The sequence below is a fragment of the Chiloscyllium plagiosum genome, unplaced genomic scaffold (assembly GCF_037043375.1).
Source record: "Chiloscyllium plagiosum isolate Xiang-an unplaced genomic scaffold, Cpla_swu_hap1 HiC_scaffold_22, whole genome shotgun sequence".
Taxonomy (NCBI): domain Eukaryota; kingdom Metazoa; phylum Chordata; class Chondrichthyes; order Orectolobiformes; family Hemiscylliidae; genus Chiloscyllium; species Chiloscyllium plagiosum.
Window position 1 is genome coordinate 27160934 of NW_028270160.1, and position 22160 is coordinate 27183093.

At 41.0% G+C, this 22160-nt stretch overlaps 1 protein-coding gene across 1 annotated transcript in view; it reads left to right on the forward strand.

Annotated features, from left to right (window-relative positions):
• Nucleotides 1-22160, forward strand: part of gucy2g (guanylate cyclase 2g) — a 72196-nt gene that overhangs the window by 44199 nt on the left and 5837 nt on the right. The window contains exons 16-22 of the mRNA XM_087999262.1: nucleotides 896-1064; nucleotides 1161-1316; nucleotides 6778-6949; nucleotides 8585-8725; nucleotides 12252-12444; nucleotides 16004-16178; nucleotides 21002-21100. Coding sequence (XP_087855388.1) covers nucleotides 896-1064; nucleotides 1161-1316; nucleotides 6778-6949; nucleotides 8585-8725; nucleotides 12252-12444; nucleotides 16004-16178; nucleotides 21002-21100 — 1105 coding nt within the window. The remainder of the gene's footprint in view (nucleotides 1-895; nucleotides 1065-1160; nucleotides 1317-6777; nucleotides 6950-8584; nucleotides 8726-12251; nucleotides 12445-16003; nucleotides 16179-21001; nucleotides 21101-22160) is intronic.

The window sequence follows — 22160 nt, forward strand, 5'->3', positions numbered from 1 at the left end:
AAATCCAAGTTAGACGAGTCTTTCTGTTGACCAGAGAGTCAAGGGTTGTTATAGATAGGCTGGAAAATAGAGTTAAGGGCACAGCTGGATCAGTCATGATCTTATGAGTGGTGGAGAAAGGGACAAATGATCTTCTCCTCCATCTCTTTCTTATAGTCTCACAAAGCGTACAGAGAAAGTTTACCAGAGTGTCACCAGAGATGAGGAAATTCAGATATGATAAGAAGTTTAAAAAGTTAGGACATTTTTGTCTGTAACACTGATTGTTAAAAGATGATTGAATAGACGTTATCAAGTTGACAAGAGGTTCTAATAAAGAGTAAAACTGATCCCTTTGATGAACAGATTAATGACCAGAGGTCATAGATTCAAAATCATTAGCAAAAGATCAACTGTACAGATGTGAAGGATGTCATTTTCACTCAACATCTGAAACTGTTATCAGAGAGCTGAAGCAGAACTCAATGATTCTTAGGACTTGAGGAAGAGAAACCTAAAAAGGGTTGCAAATAAAAAGTAAGAATTCAGATCTAAACACATCTGCTTGTTCTCATACAAGTTCAGGGACAATGGTCTACCTCTGTACTATAGATACATTTAATCAACCTGTTCAGATGTGTTAAGACACACCAGCGGAGCAGGTGGGTCTTGAACCTGGGCTTTCAGGTTTGGAAATAGGGAGGTAATCATTGTGCCACAACAGCTCGCTTCTATACTGTAAAGGTCTAAGGTTTTGAACCTGTATTTTATTAATGACACAGACCACAATGGTTTTTGCCTTAGATGTTTTCAGATTCAGTGTCACTGGTCATAACTAAATTAATCTATTACAGTAAACATCTCTAAGCAAAGGTAGCAGAAAAGGTAGAGATAAGAATATTTTCTTTTAATATAGGGAATGATATTTTTGCATAATAGCCAACTAAAGTCTCATGGCAATTTAAAACCTAAAACCTGTCTGGTAGACAGTCGGATGCAAGTGAAGATATCAGGATTTGGCCTGTGGGAACTTCGATATGGAAGGAAAAGGAAAGTGATCACCACACAAGATATGAACTGTGAAGGTACATTCAATCAGCATTTAGCAGTGGTTCAGAAAAACCTTGCCTTGAGGAAAATGCCATCTATTTCCCAAATTTATCAAATTTATTTTCTTGCAGAACTGTACTGGACTGCTCCTGAACTGTTACGACTCAGTGAATACCCACTGAATGGGACCCAGAAAGGAGATGTGTATAGTTTTGCCATTATTATGAGAGAGTTGCTGTATCATGGGGATAATGGACCATTCCATGATTTTCAGATGACACAAGAAGGTAAAACAGCAATTGTATTAATTGTTATGGTTTCTCTTCCTTCCTCCTGCTCTTCCTCTTGTTTCGTTTGGCTGCTCTTCCTCAGCTTGCCATTGTGCGGCTAGTAGCAACAAAGAGGTTTTGCAGGTTTCCATAAACCTTAACATCTATTCTCTAAGCCCTGCAGAGGTCTTCCAAAATGCTCTAAAAAGTGGAACTATTGTTTAAGCATTCTGATGGTCTGCTCGATCACAATTCATGAGGCAGCATTGCTTTTATCAGATGTGTGCTATCCATGTTTGTTTGGAAGATTCACAAACCATGATATTCAAGGGTCACTCGCTAATTCCCACTCCCCCAGCCGCATTTCCTTGTGTTTTAAATGCAGAGGGTGTTAAGGACCGACATTGAATGAGGCATTATTCAGTGAGGCTGCCAGGAAAAAGCTTACATTTGTAGTGCAAAGGGTTAGATAGTCTACATCATCAGCAGAAGTGATGTAAAATCATAATACTATTAGGAGATGGTTCACTATTGCAGCATCGTGGTAGAGATTAGGTCTTGCCTTGTACGTAGCTAGAAATTAGCATGATTGGGTAAAAGGTCATGTTTGCTGACAACCAAGATTTTTGTGATCTTTATCAATCCCCTTTCCTGGACCCAGTCGAGAATAGCAGATGGTGGCAGCAGGTGAACAGAAGACTATCCAGCAATGAAACAACAACCAATGGTGTGCAGAAACCGAGCAGAGAAACCTTGGGCAGAGAAATCCATGCCAAACAATGACTGAACTGGAGTCACAGATTAGCAAAGTATTGCAGAATTTCAGGACAAGATACAAAGTGCAATGAAGAACAAGTCTAACTCTTGTGTGCTACATAAGGTAGTGCAGATGACATGCTAGTCGGACAAGGGATTGATGAGGAAAATGGTTGCATATGACAAAGTATTTAACGAATTTGATTGGTGTCATCGGGGGGCAAGAAGAGGAAGAAATGGCACAAAAGTTATCCCATCTAATTTACAGAGGGCTACGTCTAGAAAGAGAAGGGTTATTTTTAAAGCAGAGTATTGCCTCAACAAGCTTATAAATCACAAGCTAATGGAAAAACTCACAAAAAGAGCAAAGAACTATAACTGTGGATGCTGGAACTCTGAATCAAAATAAGAAATTGCTTGAAAATCCCACAAAGTTTAGCAAAGTCCAAGAAAGATTCAAATTTGTGTTTGAGATAAAAAAGATCAACTGGAAGTCGTTGGCATTTGGAAATTTTAGAACACAGACATAATGCATGTTTACACTTGAACACTGGAACTGTGGTTTTGATACTGTCTGACACTGAACCGTGCTTAGAGCAAGATTTAGGCAAACCACAGAAAGTTATTGTTGAGATGAAGGCGGAGACTGGGGTGGGAAATGTAGGGTAATGAGATATCAATAATGAGAGGTAATGCAATGAATGGAGTCAAGAGATGGGGGTGGAAGATGTAATGTAAAATGTTAATGTGAATATGCAAATTGTTTTATTCAACAGGGTAAGTGATGTGAAATGACATGATCAATTGGAGACACAACAATGTCGTAGAGGCAAAGTTTTGGCCTACACGTAGTTAGTATTTACCATGTTTGAATAAAGGATAATGTTTGCTGACAACCAAGACTCCTGCAAATGTTATCAACCCTTTTACCAGTTGCAACTACAGTAGAATAGCAAAGCATCCTTTGTGATACCCACCAATGGCTGAACATGTACTCAAGTGCAGGGATACAGCAGTACAGTGAAAACTGTACAAAGTCACCATTTCTGATGCCATCTAAGGTTAAAAAAAGTGTCTAGTTACAAAATCTTCGACATAAATTAACAAAATGAAGAGATGAAGTTATAAGTTCAGCATTATAGACCAGACAAAGAGAAACAAAAATAAAAGCGGATGGAGTACATGGGTGGGGGTACACACTGTCCCTCACCTTGAGGCTGGGAGTATACACTGTCCCTCACCATGAGGCCGGGGGGTACACACTGTCCCTCACCTCAAGGCCGGGGGTACACACTGTCCCTCACCTTGAGGCCAGGAGTGCACACTGTCCCTCACCTCAAGGCTGGGAGTACACACTGTCCCTCACCTCGAGGCTGGAAGTACACACTATCCCTCACCACGAGGCCGGGGGTACACACTGTCCCTCACCTTGAGGCCAGGGGTACACACTGTCCCTCACCTCGAGGCTGGGAGTACACACTATCCCTCACCACGAGGCCGGGGGTACACACTGTCCCTCACCTTGAGGCTGGGGGTACACACTGTCCCTCACCTCGAGGCTGGGAGTACACACTGTCCCTCACCACGAGGCCGGGGGTACACACTTTCCCTCACCTCAAAGCCAGGGGTACACACTGTCCCTCACCTCAAGGCTGGGAGTACACACTGTCCCTCACCACGAGGCTGAGAGTCCATGCTGGGTCTCACCTCGAGGCTGGGAGTCCATGCTGGGCCTCACCTCAAACAGTTGCATTACTTTGGGCACTGAATTACAAATTAGCAGCACTGATGTCATGGACGACACAATCTGTCAACTCTGCATTCTCCCGCTGCACACTTTTAGATTAGATTAGATTAGATTAGATTAGATTACAGTGTGGAAACAGGCCCTTCGGCCCAACAAGTCCACACAGACCCGCCGAAGCGAAACCCACCCATACCCCTACATTTACCCCTTACCTAACACTGCGGGCAATTTAATATGGCAAATTCACCTAACCTGCACATCTTTGGACTGTGGGAGGAAACCGGAGCACCCGGAGGAAACCCACGCAGACACGGGGAGAACGTGCAAACTCCACACAGTCAGTCGCCTGAGTCGGGAATTGAACCCGGGTCTCTGGCGCTGCGAGGCAGCAGTGCTAACCACTGTGCCACCGTGCCGCCCACTTCTTGAGCACATGCTGCTATCCTGCCAAGTATGGCTCCTTGCAGAAGTGTGTGTGCAGCTTTAGATCCCATCTTAGAGTCAGAACAGCACTCACAGTGTTGAAACAAAATGGGCACAGCACCTAATCTGTTTGGGCTAGGGCACAGTAACTGCTGGAATCCATGAAATTTATTCCCAGTTCCCCACTGCTTACTGCATTGTTAAAGATATTTCTTGTCGCAGTAAAGAGTGAATGGGTAATTGTGAATAAGATAGTTAATCATATATGAAATGCCATCTCAAAGGAAAACAAGTTGTTCTAAGTCAGCATTAATATCAATGAGGTCAGAGCTGGAATACTCTCTCTTCACACAATGTGTGAGATAAGGGTCACAAAGGAGCTGTAAGAAGAATTGCAGGATTCTAGATTTTGAGGAGAATCTCACCTAAAATGAATTGTCATCCTTCAAAAACATAACTGTGTTAGGGATACGATCAAGGCTGTACATTATAGGATATAGGGTGAGGAGTATACTGTAAAGCTTTGGTTAAGGTAGCCTTTCTGGTGAGGGTGGTGGGTAAATATTATTAAATGGATTGGGTAGAGCCCATGATAGAGCATTCGTATATATTGTGTGGATAAATGGGTTTTCTCTCATAGCATCTTTTCTTATGCTGTTATGTCACAGAAAATTTACAGAATGCACAATGCCAGGTTGCCCCAGATGACTACCGGAGAGGCGTGAAGGCAGGTGAGGGGGCGTAGGGTAGGAAACTGTAACTAATGCTCAGTGGATGAAATCATGTCTTAGCTATTCTGTACTGTTCAGTGGCAAAGAAAGATAATACAAAAGCTCCAGAATAATACAAGAAAACCTTCTTAAATATCTCCCCAGAAAAACAGCCAGAATTGCTGCCAACATAGAGCAGCAGTCCAGCTGGTCAGCCTGTGTCTTTCTGGTCACATGTTGCTGACCTTGGGGAAATTGAATGAATCATCATGAGACACTGACCGAAAGGAGACAATCAATGAAGCTTCCATTGCTTTTTGGCTCCCCCGAGTGGAGATTCATAGGATAGCTGTGATAGAAGTTTGGGAAAACATCTTTGTGTTGCTGTTTGTGTGGTTAACGGTGTAAAAAGAAATGAACAAAAACTGAAAATAGCTTCAGGACTTGGACAAAAGATTAAGCGTTAAGAAAGATTATGATTAACACTTTCTGATATAAATTCTATGTGGTTTTAAACCTCCAGCACCTCTCTTCTATAATATGGACTCTTTGCAAGACATCAATATTTATTTCCCTGAATCCCCTAGACTCCATTTCTTTTGCTACTGTAAAAACTGAAACAAAATATTCATTTAGTATCTTTCCAATCTGCTATGGTTCCATATATTGACAACCTTGTTGATCTTTAAGGGGCCCTATTTTCACTCTAGTTGCTCTTAATATACTTGTAGAATCTCTTTGGATTATCCTTAACCTTATCTGCCAAGGCTAATTCATATCCTCTTTTTGCTCTCCTGATTTCCATCTTCAGAATGCCTTCTAGAGGAGAACAGCTCACAATTCCAAATACAAGAAAGTTGTGAAGTGTTATTCTTGAGAAGAATGGGAGCGGGTCTGCTGGAGAGGGAAAAAGAGCAAGGAGGAAGTTCTCAGGATGGTGGGGAGGAGAGATTGTTAGTAAATGTTATTAAAATGGCAAAAAAAGGTTGGTCTCCCCATATTCTGAGGCACGATCACTTGCTGAAGATTAGAGGGATGTACAAGAGGGAGAAAGAGAAAATGTTAACTCGAATGAACTTGAAATTAAAATTGGGGCAAGTAATACATCTAACATAGGACAACAGCAAATTTTGACATTTGAGATTGTCAAATTATTTGATGCTTCCCCCAACATTTTTGAACCAAAGAACAATGCAGATTTTCAGAAATCATCCAAAACCTGCCTGTCATGATTAAAATATTGTGGCACAGGAATAATAAATTTCCCTTAGGGCTCTCGGAATAACTCTGACATCAGTAGAGCTGCATGCAGAATCATGACCCAAACTATTCCCTACCAGCAACATGGTCATACACAAATAGCGTGAGTCAAACTTGTCATTTATCTTTCTTGTGCGGGTGAGAAAGGTTTTAGCAGATATGAATGTAAAGTGTCCAATATTGGGCTTTATTTAGTAATAAGATCGACTAAAGAGAGAAATATTTTCACACAAAGACTAGAGAAATGCGGAACTCTGTCTCCCCAATGGCATTGAGGCTAGATCAATTGAAAATTTCAAAACTGAGATTGATGCAATTTTGTCAGGCAAGGGTATTCAGGAATTTGGGACTGATGCAGGTTAATGGATTTAAGGCACAGATCATTATTAATAGAACAGGCCCCATTGGCCTTGTTCTTGTATTCCTTCCAAGTTAACAAGATAGTAAATGTTGAATCCTCTGATTTGGTTTGAGATTGGTTCTGGTTCAGAATAACTTGAGGAATTTGTCAATGAAATATATTTTGGATTTAAATTATAACCCCCACACCATTCATTTTCTTTATACATTTCATTGTATTTAGAAATTATTAATGCAGTCATAAACCCAGTGATCTTGTTGAGACCTACACTGTCTGCGGAAAAATGCAATGAACCGATTGTCACACTGCTGACTGCTTGCTGGGATGAAAGTCCACACAGAAGGCCACACTTTCAGTCAATCAAACACGCTCTGCGAAACGCTAGTCCAGAAGGGTGAGTTTTACAAGCCACTGCTCACCGATAAGGTTTTCATTTTTCTTGGGTCTTAACAACGTGCGGCACGGTGGCTCAGTGGTTAGCACTGCTGCCTCACAGCACCAGCGTCCCAGGTTCAATTCCAGCCTCGGGCAACTGTCTGTATGGAGTTCGCACATTCTCCCCGTGTCTGTGTGGGTTTCCTCCAGGTGCTCCGGTTTCCACCCACGTCTGAAGATTACAGATCAGGTGAATTGGCCATGCTAAATTGCCCGTAGTGTTAGGTGCATTAATCAGAGGTAAATGGGACTGGGTGGGTTACTCTTCAGAGGGTCGGTGTGGACTTGTTGGGCCGAAGGGCCTGTTTCCACACTGTAGGTAATCTAATCTAATCTAATCTAAAAAAAACTCATGACAATTAAGTAAGAGCTCACAATAACACTGGTACAGATAATGCTATCCATCACAGCTGGGCAATTTTGTCTTAGGATTTGTTTCTGTTATGTGCCTGATTAATGATAAAGTTAAAAACCACACAACACCAGGTTATAGTCCAATGGGATTATTGGAAAGTACAAGCTTTCAGAGCACTTTTCCTTCGTCAGGTAACTAGTCAGGCAACCTGGTGTTGGGTGATTTTTAACTTTGTCCACCCAGTTCAACACCAGCACCTCCACATCCTGGTTAATGATACATTGTTGAAGATGCTGTTAAGTTGTATGTGATAACTGTGTACATGGCATAGTGGTTTAAAGTTAATGAAATAGATAATAAGATTTGAAGCATTTTGATTTGTAAAGATAGGACATTGACATTCTCTCTCTGAATGCTTTTTATAAATAAGCTTATAAGGAGACACTGGCTTGTGCAGTATGAGTTGGCTGGATGGCTGGCTTGAAATGTAGAGTGATGCCAACAGTGTGTGTTCAATTCCCACACCAGCGGAGGTTAACATTTAGGACTCTCCTTCTTAACATCTCCCCTCACCTGAGGCATGATGACCCTATCATATGAACTTGATGTGAACCAAAGAACAATGCAGATTTTCAGAAACCACCCAAAACCGGCCTGTCCTGATTAAAATACTGTGGCACAGGAATAATAAATTTCCCTTCGGGTTCTCAGTGATAACTCTGACATCAGTAGACCTCCAAGGAGCACGACTAGTAAAAACCTTAATCATAACACAAAAAGAAACCTCATAAATTTAAGAAATAATATTAAGAATGCCAAATTCACTCTCCTGTCCATCTGGTGATCTATGGTTACTGAAGGCCCGAACCACACTAACGGCTGCTGCCAGCTCCTTCTGCATAGACTCTCACCAGGAATTCAGCCTAACATTCTGGGGGCTTCCAGAACTTCATGCTTTCCAGCAGCGCCAGCACTTTGCTGATTTTATTTTCCACAGTCTGTGTGTTCCATTCGTGAGCTACCAGGAAACTAAGAGGTCTCTAACGCACATCTCTTTTGCTGGTCCTCAGATTGCTAAAAACCTTTCAAGCATTTGCTCAGGTATGATCGAATGGCCACCACAGCTGTATTCAGTGCCACTCAGATACCAGTTCCTGTAAGGAGCAAGAATGTACAAAGAAGATGGGTGCATTTCATGAATGCTGTTTATCTAGTTGTTTATTCATTTTTTCTATATAGTGAGGTGAGCATTCTGGACAGTATGGTGGATAAACTGGAAAAATATGCGAATCATCTGGAAGAAGTGGTTGAAGAAAGGACAAACCAACTCATGGTGGAGAAGAGGAAGACAGATCAGCTTCTGTCCAACCTGTTGCCTAGGTACTGATTTTCTCAAACTTTGACATCTGAAAAGCTCTGATTCTCCTCATAAAATATTATTCTTACCTCTAGTACTTAAACATGTTATTCTAATGATAACATTGCACACAAACCTTCTACACTGTCACAAAGCTCTTTCTGGGACACACTGTGCATTCACTTTTACCACCCGGTTTGACAAATTCAGATCAAATTGTGGTACAATTGCTGCAGCTATTGCTGCAGGAAGTTACCTGATATAAGAATGGAATTTGGCCACATGGCCCATCAAGTCTGCTCCACCATTCGATTATGGCTGATATGTTTCTCAACCTCATCCTCCTGCCTTCTCCCCGTAACTTTTGATCCCCTCACCAATTAAGGACCTATCTATCTTTGTATTAAATACACTCAGTGGCCTAACCTTCATAGCCTTCTCCACAGGTTAACCACCCTCTGACTGAAGAAATACCTCCTCATCTCAGTTCTAACGATTGTCCCTTTGCTTTAAGGCTGTGCCCTCAAATTCTAGTCTCTCCTACTAGTGGAAACATCTTCTCCCTATCCACTCTATCCATGCGTCTCAGTATTCTGTACATTTCAATGAGATCCCTCCTCGTCCTTACAATGTCCATCAAGTACAGACCTACAGTCCTCAACCACTCCTCATAGGACAAGCCCTTCATCTCTGCAATCATTCTCATAAACATCCTCTGGAACTCCTCTGAGACATCTTTCCTTAGATAGAAGGCCTAAAACTGTTCACAATTTTCTAAATGCAGTCTCACCAGAGCCTTATAGTCTCAGCAGGACAATTCTGCTCTTGTATTCTAGCCCTCTTGAAATGAATGCTAACATTGCATATGCCAACTAACCTTAAATGAATCCTGAAGTAGGACACCCAAATCCCTTTGTGCTTCAGATTTCTGAAGTCTTTCCCTATTTAGAAAATAGCCTACACCCTAAACTTCCTACCAAAGTGCATAGCCTCACACTTTGCCACATTATATTTCATCTGCCACATCTTTGCCCACTCTTCTGACAAGTGCTTCTGCAACCGCCCCATTTCCTCAACATTCCCTGCTCCTCCACTTATCTTTGTGTCATCTGCAAAATTAGCATCAATGCCTTCAGTTCCTTTGTCCAGATCATTTATATATAATGTGATTAGTTGTTGTCCCAACACGACCCTTGCAGAACTCCACTAATCACCAGCACCATCCTGAAAAAGACTTACTTATCCCCACAAAAAAACAAAAGAACTGCAGATGCTAGAAATCAGAAACAAAAACAGAAATTCCTGCTAAATCTCAGTCTGGCAGCATCTGTGAAGAGAAATCAGAGTTAATGCTTCAGGCCCAGTGAGCCTTCTTCAGAACTCTTCCTGTTCTTTATTCACGGTTACTCAATTGTAATACCGTTACATATGTTTCAGCTTCTCCCTCTCAAACTGCAGGGTGAATTCTATTATATACAATCACAGTCCCCTCGGGTTTCTTCATCTTAAGCTCCTGAATCAGGTCTGCCTCATGACATCTTGCCAAATCCAGAATTTCCTGTTCCATAGTGGGCTCTACCTCAAGCTGCTCCAAAAAAAGTCCTGTAAATATTCCATGAATTTCTTTTCTTGGGATTCGCTATTCACAATTTCTCTGTTTCCTATTCCTCAGCTAATTTTTGCATCCATGTTGCTACTGTCCTTCCTATTCCATGGTCTATAACTTTCCTCATGTCTATTGTGTGGCATTGTATTCAATGCCTCTTGGAAGATACATCAATAGTCTTTGTTATTTCTTCAAGAAACTGCAGCAAGTTAATTAGGCATAATTTTCCCTTAAGAAATACATGCTGACTCTTCTAAATTAACCCACCTTTCTCAAAGGTGAATATTAATTCTATCCTGACCCACAGATTCTGGAAGTTAACCCACCTTTGAAGGTAAACAGACTGGTCTATAGTTGCTAGGCTTATCTTTGATGTGGAGATGCCGGTGTTAAACTGGGTTGGACAAACTTAAAAATTACACAACACCAGGCTATAGTCCAATAGGTTTATTTGGAATGTTACATGGATTGGCTGCTATACATACACACATATACACACTCTTACATATTCACACAATCACGCAGACCCTCTCTCATACACACGCACACATACAGCCCCCACACTCATACTCACCTACACACTCTCTCACAGGCTTATACTCCATCACATTCACACACACTCTACCAAACATGCACACACGCAAACACCCACTCTCTCACGTACACACTCACATGCACACACTCACATTCTCTCTCTCACTCATGCACGCACATACACATATAAGTCTATGGGATAAATTTGCATTTGTCGAATTCTATTTGCAGATACATTCTATTTTGCTCAAAAACCACACAATCAGTCAATCCATGTAACGTTTTATAAATTCCTGCTTCGGAAATAGAACCAGTCTGACTCAAGATTGGGATACAGACAGACTCTAACCTCATACCTTTAATGCATTGGCTGAGCTGAGATGGCCTCTTTTGTTTATAAAACTTTAACTTATCTTGAGAATGTGACTTAAAAGAAGTTCTGGGAATTACATATAAATGAACCGAAACTTGCAAGCCATTCAAAAACTTGAAAGACTTAACAGCAATCTAGGTTTGTTCAATATACCGTTTCAGTTGCATGATACTGTGCTCTTTTGCTATAAATTCTGTGTCTGATGGTCCTGTTCCACAGCTACCTGATGAAGGAGCAGCGCTCCGAAAGCTAATGCTTCCAAATAAACCTGTTGGACTATAATCTAGTGCTGTGTGATTTTTAACTTTGGGCTTATTTTAACAACCTATTTTGAACAATGACATAACATTTGCAATTCTCCAGTCTTCAATTTCCACTCTCGCTTCAAAATCCTTGGATGCATCTCATCTAGTCCTCGTATCTCATCAACTTTAAGCCCCAACAGCTTATTCATTGCCTCCTCCTGGTCAATTTTAAACCTTTCAAGTGACTGAGTTTCTTCCTCTGTCACATGGTCTGGCATCTCCTCATAGAGGAGATGTAATGGATTAATTTAAGAACCCAGATATGCCTCTTGCCTCCATGACTAATTTCCCTGTTTTGGTCCCTAATCCACTTTACTGCTGATTTTAACATCCTTTTAGATTTTTATACATCTGTTAGCAAGTTATTTTGTGACATGATGTAAGCAAATTTATGCCCTTTTAAATGCAAAGCAACTAAATGGGCTCTTAACATAAATGTTCAGTCTTGCAATGCCAAGCACATTTCATAAAGGCTGCAAGGTTAGAGAAAAATTGTCTCATGATAAACACACCTTCAGATCCGATTTAAGTGCATTAGTTTTCAAATGTTTTATTCATACCCAATAGGGCAGCCCAAATCCAGGTAAATAAGCATTCTGGGCTTTTGAAGATTTTTCTTTTAATATTTCAAGTCAATGACCTTTCATCAAGTTTTCAAAGATGTAAGCATCTTCTTTAGATTATGAAACCGTTGCCTGCTGACTTCTAGATGCCATTCTAATCATCAACAGGTTCATTGCAGAACAGCTCATGCAAGGAAACCATGTGGAGCCAGAATTCTTTGAATGTGTTACTATCTCCTTCTCAGATATTGTTGGCTTCACAAGCCTGTGCTCTGTCAGCACCCCACTGCAAATTGTGGATATGCTCAATGACCTGTACAGCCTGTTTGATGACATTATTAAGTCTTATGATGTCTACAAGGTAGGAAAATGCTGACTGGATAACACTTGATACATTTAGTGTTTAATAAAATTCAACACTTTTGCTCCTGTTATCTTGACTTCAGGAGGGTTAAGCTCAGGATAAACAATTGTATGATTTCACCATGTTTGACATGAAGGAAAGACCAAATAATAAAAGAGGTCAAGTAATTCTTGAACATATGTATTAGAAAAAGCAAAACATTTCTGAAGCCAATACAGTGTCACTCCACTGGAGTGTCTTATAGACTTAACATGTAGACATTTCCCAGTGAAAATTTAACAGTGCACTGCTCCATTCAGAGTAAACCTTAATGATACCTGAACAACTTTATGCACTGCAAAAACCTGCTAGTTACTATTAATATAAGAACATACGAACAAGAGTAGGCCATTCAACCCCTCGAGCCTGTTCCATCATTCAAGGAGACTATGGTTGCTCTAACTTGATATACCTACCTTCGGCCCTTAAATACACTGGTTTAACAAAACTTTATCGAGCTCACATTTAAAATGAACAGCTGAAGGTGTATTTTCATTTCTAGTTAGACTGTTCCCTTAATCTCACAATTTGTGTAAGGTAGGCAACGGAGCAGCACTTGGTTTAGTCCTTCTTCATCTCCCACAATCACCAACCCCTCCCCCTGCAATCTCTTCATACACCTCAGGTGCATGCAGTGCATTGCTGATGCTTTTAACCTTTCCAATTAATACTTTTTTTAAATATAGAATCATCCCAATCATATGGAATGATTCCATTCAGACATGATTTCTTTCCTCAAACCAGTTTAATCACTTGTAGCCTTCAATGAATTCATCTGTTTGTGTTTCAGCATCTTGGTGTGGCACAGTTATCATTAGGCTAAATTAAATTATTGTCAGAGTAAGTAAAGAGACAAATAAATATAAGGTGTTTTTAAAAATGACTTGCTCCAATGTCAAGCTTTAAAGTGGTCATTGACTCCTCCATTGGTTTTGTAAAATATAGTAATCAAGTCCCACCACATGCCAAGTTCCAGCCTGGAGTAACAAGGATAAGAGGAAGCCTTAGTATTGTGAGACTACCACACCAAAGTTAAACAGAAGTTTCAAATATCTAGACCCTGTTATGAATGATTCACTGAATGTGATACATAATTGCATAAGTACATTGTTACATTGTAGTTTGAATTTCAATGCTGACAAGCTATTACAATAGGATGATAGAACGATCAGAAATGATTGGACAGATGTGTAGTCCTCATGGCATTCCTAACTACTGGACAACCTCTGTCTTTGCAACAGGAGCACAGGGAAGTGGGAACTCTGGCTCAATCATATCCTTTAGAGAAGGAAAGCCTGGGACCCTAACCTGGCCTAGCCTACATGTGACTCCAGATTCATAATAATATGCTTGAACTTTGAATGCCCTTTGACACAGTCTCGCAATACACCATAAAGGTAATGAAACCAGATGGGCCACCAAATATCAACAAAGACCGAAAAAGACACCAGCATTTACAGCCCAGTCAATATCAAAAGACACTAGATATGGTAAAGACTATAGTTGTTGCTGAGTTTTTGCAGTACATCTTCTAAATAGTACACATCACTGTGTGTAGTGCACAATTGTGTGTGAGATGGGACGCCAATCGAGTGATCTGCTTCTTTAGTGTTTTTGGAGTTGTACTGATGCAGGCAATGAGAGAATATTGTACCATATTCCTGATTGTATCTTGTAGGCAGAGGATAGGCTTTAATGAGTCAGCAGATGAGTTGTTTGCTGCAGAACTGGATTAAAATTGGAATCTTCGATCTGCAATAGTATTGAAGATTTCAGCTCCAGAACTAGCTGCAACCCCTAGACATCTGTTCCAGTTCAGTTACACTGGCATCCACCCAGTGTGTGGAAAATTGCTCATAAATGCCCTGTCACCAAAAAGTAGGACAAATCAAATTTGGTCAACTATTGCCCCATCGGTCTCCTCAAAATCATCAACAAGGTAATGGAAGATGCTGTCATAGGTGTCATTAAGCAGCAATAATAAGCTATTCATTAACATCAGTTTGAGTTCTGCCATACCCATTTGGTTCTTGACCTCATACCAGCCTTGTTCCAAATATGGACAAAAGGGCTGAATTCAAGAGGGCAATGATGGTGACTGTCCTTGATGTCACAGCAGTATTTCACAGAGTGTGTTATCAGGGAACCCTGTCAAAACTAAGGTCAATGGGCATGAAGGGGCAAACTTAATGCTGGTTGGAGTCTTACCTAAGACAAAGGAAGATGGTTATGTTTGTTGGAGGTCAGTCATCTCAGCCCCAGTTCTCAAAGCAGGATTTCCCCGGGCAGTGACACAGTCTCAACCATCTTCATGAGGTCAGAGATGGGGATGTTTGCTGATAATTGCACAAAGTTCAATATCATTTGTGACTCATCAAATGCTGAGCCAGTTCATGTCCATATGCAGCAAGACCTGGGCCATATTCAGGCTTGGGCTTACAAGTGCCAAATACATTCCTGCAAATCAAGTACCAGAAAATGACCATCTTCAACAAGAAAGAATTTAACTATTGCCCCTTGATGTACAATGGCATTGCCATCACTAAATCTCCCACTATCAACCTCCTGGGAATTACCATTGACCAGTAAGTGAATCAGTCATGTAAATTCTGTAACCAAAAGAGAAAGTTAGAGACTGGGAATTCTGCAGCAAGTAACTCACCTCCTGTATCGTCAAAGCCTATCCACTGTATACAAGGTACAAGTCATGAGTGTGGTAGAATACCCTCTACTTACTTGGATGAGTGCAGCTCCATATACACTAAAGAAGTTTGGCACCATCCGGGACAATGCCACACATTGGATTGGCACCCTATCTAACACCTTGAACCATTGATGGACAGTGGCAATGTGTACTACCTATGAGGTGTACAATAATAACTCACCAAGGCTCCTTAGAGCACCTTTTAAGCCTACAACCTCTGCCACCTGGAGGAAAAGGGCAACATCTACATTACTAAATTGTAAATATATCGCTGTTCCTTCACTGAGTCATGATCCTGGAATGTTCTCCCAAATAGCACTGTGGGTAATCCTGCACTCTGGGGTGACTGTACTGGTTCAGGAAGACAATTCAATACCACTTTCTCAAGGAAAATACAGACAGGCAATAAATACTGGCCCAGCCAGAGATGACTACAGCTCTAAACAAATACAAAAGGTTAATAGGAAATGACAATGTTAAATGCTGGCACGGTTACTTTTCTCTGACATTTGTTCAACTGATTACATTATTTAAATAACACTTGCATTGGAAGTAAATGGTTGTGGATTCTATTTAAAATGGTTAGAGTGATTGTAAATGTTTACAAATTTAAACAGAGTGCTATATCATCCTGAGAAGGTATCATTGTATTCAATTAAGTCTGCTGCTACTTTCCCTTTAAAAAAGTTAAATCCAATTTAAAAGCGAGAAATAAATTCTCTTTGTGTCTGTTAACTTCCATTAGTCCAGATGTTTACACATCATTTCCAATTACGAAAGATTTGACAGCATTCTATTTCTATCTAACTGAAGGTTGAAACAATAGGCGATGCTTACATGGTAGCAAGTGGACTGCCCATTCGCAATGGAATACAGCATGCAGGGGAAATTGCCACAATGTCTTTGCATTTTCTCAGTGCCATTGTGACCTTCAAGATAAGACACGTAGATAATGTACAACTGAAACTCCGCACAGGCCTCAACACAGGTAACATAACATCAATCTATTTTAAATGTTTTGAGCACTAATTGTTTTATTTTTCTTTTGCATGATATATAGAATATATTATTTGTAGTCTTCCCATTGTCCTTGTATTCTTGCATGATTTCAGTTAAAAATCTAAATTTAAATAATGGTCATAATTTTATGCAGGCACAGAGCACCACACACTGGCTGAAGAGTAGGGGGTGAGACTGTTACGGCATGCCAGGGAACCCCAGGTTGACTTATGTCCATTGGGCTGTCACATGGGCTCAGGGCAAGACCATCTCACCCATCTGGAAGACCCGTATTTGAGAGCCGTTGGTCAATCAGAGGTCTGCCAGCTCGAGTCCCGATAGTCCCATCAGGAGGCTTGACAACTATTGGAAAGGCAGACAGCCACGAATGAAGAGTATTGCTTGGGCCCTATGGCAAGATGATTGGGTGGGTATAGGGTTTCACCGGAGCCAGTAATGGAGAAAGGAGTAAGGGAGTCACAGACGGGAGATTGTGAGGGGTTGACAAGCAAGGGCAGGGTGCACCATGATGTGACCTTCTTTGAGAACAGGGTTCCTGAATGGAGTGGGACCCCAGTTCAGGTACAACCTGGCCATGAGCATTCAACAGATGGCTGTGGTATAAGGATATAGGGTCTGAAAGAGTCCATTCTGAGGCATGTTTTAAGCACCACTCACTATGATGATTCCACACAGACTTGTTGGGAGAACAACTTAGGGTCTTAAAAGCATAAGACCATCCTGGTTTTGCTCATAGACTCTGTAACAATGTTATTCGTATCAGTGTAACTTGTACCTATTTGCTAACATGCAATAAACCACATCTTGTTGAAGTCAGGAGCCTCTTCTCATTAAACAATCAAGTGGTTATTCTCTGCCACCCTAGACCAGGGCTGTATAGCTCCCTACCCTAAAAGATCATGGTGGCAGCAAACCTAGCCCTTGGTACTCAGTGCTACAGCTTGCCTCATGAGATAGGTAGTCAGCTGTGAGGGTGGGAATTGTTTATATCACATGGTGAGCAGTGGAATGGAATCCATTGAACTGCCTCATTCCATAGGCAGGTAGGAGTGGAGGTCTGATGATTTCTTCAGGCACAGTTTTAAGAATTCTGCACAGTCAGATGGCCAACACCTGGAAGAGCTGTACTTTGAATAATCCAACAGTAGGTCAGGCAGCATCCAAGGAGCAGAATTGACATTTCGATTGATTCCTGAAGAGGGGCTTACGCCCGAAACGTCGATTCTCCTGCTCCTTGGATGCTGCCTGACCTGCTGCGCTTTTCCAGCAACACATTTTTCAGCTCTGATCTCCAGCATCTGCAGTCCTCACTTTCTCATAATCCAACAGTAGAAAACATTATGGCAACATTCAACAAGGCAGAATCCATAGTCAATGATAAAAACATTTCAGGCCTGATAAAAACATTTCAGGCACTGCATTTAAAAATGCTACAGAATTAAAGGCTAAGTACTTACAGCAAAAATCAAAACGTTACTGTCACGGCAGGCTGACAAATTGAGACAGGTCTTTAGAAGGGAAATCAAGAGCCATAGAATCAATTCACAGACCTGGAGACTTCACAAAGACAGAATTAAAAAGGGCATATTCAAAGTCCAAATATACAAGTTCTAATGTAAGAAGAAAGTAGAAGACTTTATTCAGGCCACAGGAATGTTGGGAGATCTATTATTTCATCCTTGCTAAAGGTGTTAAGTGTCTATTGAAAGCGGACTCCAAGAATCATTCAGGTAGAAACCAGGATGAAAACAGTCATCAACATTAGGCTGTAGTCAACAAGAATTAAGCCAGAGAAGAAAATTATATGTAAGTGGGAGGTATTTCTTGACATCACAAACATCATTCACTGAAACTGGAGAGAGTGAGAAGCATTACTTTAACTCATAGAGGGTGAGAATAATTCAGCAAACTGTTAATGGTACAGAGGTTTTTATTTAGCCACGAAAAATGTGAATCCTCAACTTTAACCGGAAAAGCATAGAAGAGGACGGCTTAAATTCAAACAGAGAATTTAGTTTCCTTATGTTCGGAGCAATAAACCCTGAGTCATGTGACAGCCCAAAACACATAAGTCAACCTGGGGTTCCCTGCGTTGCACTAACAGTCTCAACCCCTACTCTTCAGCCACTGTATGGAGCCTCTGAGCCTGCATAAAATTATGACCATTATTTAAATTTAGATTTTTAATTGAAATTATGCAAGAGCACAAGGACAACGGGAAGACTACAGATAATGCATTCTATTACTAGTGACAGCAATCCTCAAATAGCTGAGTTCAGGAAGTGAACAGGGTGGTTTCACCAATACCACCATCATTGAGGCTGAATGAAAAGGTTTAGCCTAATGAACATATTAAAGAATCTACCCACTTCAGCACACACTTATCAACAGTGCAAGGGTCTGAAAGGATTCACAGTTAACTACTCACTCTGATAATGTCATACAAACTTGGTGGGACAACAGCTTAGGGTCTTGAAGGAATAAGACCATTGAGGCTCTCCTGTTAGTCTCCTTGCAATGTTGATTATATTGAACTTTACTATATGTCACTCACCCAAAGCTGTGGCAATGATGTCCTGGATATGGAGATGTGTGGGAATTTGGGCAGTTGCTACATCCTGCTGGGAAATGATCCCTGCCACGAGTGCCACAGGGAAGTAGGGATAATGGCAGAGTTGATGACTCCCATGGAAAATCCAAATATTCTTCCTCGCCCTAACCCACAATGATTCCACATGCGGAATCTTTGCTCTCATAAACAAAGATATTACAAAAACAGGAAAGGTTATGTGAAACTTCTATAAATCTCTGATGTTGCCACAACTACGGTATAGAGGCAAGACCTGGTTGCCATACTTTAGGAAGGATGTAAAGGTCTTTGGGAAGGTGTTTTGGTCTTTTCTAGTTACTCTGCAACTCCTGTCAAGGTAGAGCTGACTCTGCTCAGGCTTCAGAATTTATAAGTTAAAAGGGAGCCGCTGGACAGTGAGACTTTATTAATGGCTGTGTTTCTTACGTTTCTATAAGGTGTTACCAGCTTAGACCAATTTCATAATCATAGCTAAATTGTTACTGAGTAGGAATTGAATGGTGTTGAGCCAATAAGTGAATGAAAATACTTCTACATCCTCTCGCTCTTGCCATTCCCGCATTGTGGTTGGGAGTAGTGGTGCTAAAAGTGAACCCCAGGTATTCTACTTTTAAACTCTTCATCACATTCAATGGCTGTGGACAGTTCCCTTCAAGTTTAGTACATGAAGATGCAATAAGAGGTCATTGCAATGAATGAGAGGTCGGATAAAAGCAAAGCAAACACACTGCAAGGGCTTGATGACAAGTTTCATCACCATCTAAATTCTGCATCTTTTTACCTTCTGTCCTATCAGAGTTCCCGCATTTGATGATTAACAATTGTTCTTATTCTGACTGAAGTTCTTATTCAGTTTAGATAGGGATGGCAAAATAGAACAGCTCAAACTACTGATCAAATTTATTTGTATTCAATGTAACTTTATCAATTTATGAGATTTACACAATCACTAGAATAGTAGTCAAAGTCCAACTACACGGGATCAATGTGGATTTCATCAGTTTCCTCATTTCCCCTCCTCCACCTTATCCCAGTTCCAATCTTCCAACTTGACCTGTCCTACCTGCACATCTTCCTTCCCACCTATCCGCTCCACCTTCCTCTCTGACCTATCACCTTCACCCACACCTTCATCTACCTATCACATTTTCAGCTATCTTCCCCCAGCCCCATGCCCCTCCCATTTATCTCTCAGCCCCCTTGGCCCACAATCCTCATTCCTGATGAAGGGCTTATGCTCAAAATGTTGACTCTCCTGCTCCTCGGATGCTGCCTGACCGGCTGGGCATTTCTATTACCATAATCTCGACTCTGATCTCCAGCAGTCCTCACTTTCTCTGAGTCAAGTTATATCACCCTCCTTCTAGAGGGCATATGAACGTTTCTATGGAAGCGATTCTATGTGTTAGACATGAGCTCAATATCCAGACAGTATTTGAATTGTAAGACACAGGATGACCAAAGGTTCAATTCTAGTTTTAAAACAAATTTGGTGCTGTCCTATTGAGAAATTCTCAAGTATGAAAGAAAGAACAACAACATTCCACTTTTGGTAGATAGCTATGTTCAAGAAACCTATTATTCCTTCATGTGATTGGCAATATTATATTTCACTCATTTTTTTTTAAGATTAGATTCCCTACAGTGTGGAAACAGGCCCTTCGGCCCAACAAATCCACACCGACCCCTCCGAAGAGTAACCCACACAGACCCATTTCCCTCTGACTAATATAAGTAACACTATGTACAATTTAGCATGGCCAATTCACCTGACCTACACATCTTTGGACTGAGGGAGGAAACCAGAGCACATGGAGGAAATCCACACAGACATGGGGAGAATGTGCAAACTCCACACAGACAGTTGCCTCAGGCTGGAATTGAACCTGGGACCCTGGTGCTGTGAGGCAGCAGTGCTAACCACTGAGCCACTGAGCCACCTCACAGTGTTAAACATGGTAACATAATCTCCAAAGATTCCTCAGAGGAGTTTTACTTTCCAGTTTCAATATTATCTGATCAACTTAGAATCTTGTTGCTTCGGTTTGAGAGCTGATTCTTGGGAGCTGATTTCTAGTTGTTGCAAATTACATGAACCAGGAAACAGCACCCGAATATTGGTTGGTAGATTGAATGGTAGCAATTACAGAGCTGTGAAGAGACTATTCCTCCCTTAAATCACTGCTTAATTATTCTTGCAGGTCCAGTAGTTACAGGCGTAGTTGGAACAACGATGCCCAGATACTGTCTGTTTGGTGATACTGTCAATGTAGCATCAAGAATGGAAAGCAATGGTTTGCGTAAGTATTTGGTGTTTTTCCTCTTTGGTTCTTAAATAAATAAAATAACCCAAAGAACTCAGCTTCCCTGGCAACTGGACGGGACAGTATCCTGTACACAAATGTTAACTACTCCAGATGGTATGACTGCAATCAATTCTGCAAATCCTTCTCTGTGCTGTGAATATTTGGAAAATATTTTGCTGAGTGAAAACATGGACACAGTAAATGTAAGTTAAATTTCAGACATACATTTAAAAGAAATTAACGTTCAATGGCTCGAAGAAATCAGTTTCATTTAATTTGTTTACTACTATGGGTTTTTAGATCAATGACAGAGGAAATGCCTTTTCACCGAACAGAAATAATTGTGGTCAGAAAGGAGGAATCAGGGAAACAGACCTGATGAAAATATCTCTCCAATTTCTTGCGTATTCTCAACAGCAACTTGTATTGACATAGCTATTCGCAAGTAATACAATGTCCCCTAGTGGTTCACAGAAGTATTATTAACAAAATACTTGTGCTTTCTAACATAAATTAATGTTTAGTGTGGAACTTAGTATGGACAAGAAATCAAATGAACTGTTTCCAATCTATTATCTGGCTCATTTATGACAATGATAGATGGATTAGAACATAACTCCTCCTGACCAATTCATCCCACTCTCTCACCACCTTGATACACTTGCCCCATTCTCTCTCACCATCTTGACACACTTGCCCCATTCCCTCACCATCCTGACACACTTGCCCCATTCTCTCTCACCATCCTAACACACTTGCCCCATTCTCTCTCATATCCTTTCACACTTGCCCCATTCTCTCTCACCATTCTTTCACACTTGCCCCATTCCCTCTCACCATCCTCATGCTCAGACCCTCTGTCTCTCACCTTTCCAAGCATGCACTGACTCTCTAAAAGAGCACAGGGACCAAGTCAGCAGAACAGGCTGTGAAGGCCACAATGGATGGGAGTTGCAGCAACAGCATGTATGTGCCCTCCCAAGGCAGCTGGCATCCCATACAGGACAGAGTAAACAAACACATCTTGGCAGCTTTCTACCATCCTGAATCCCTT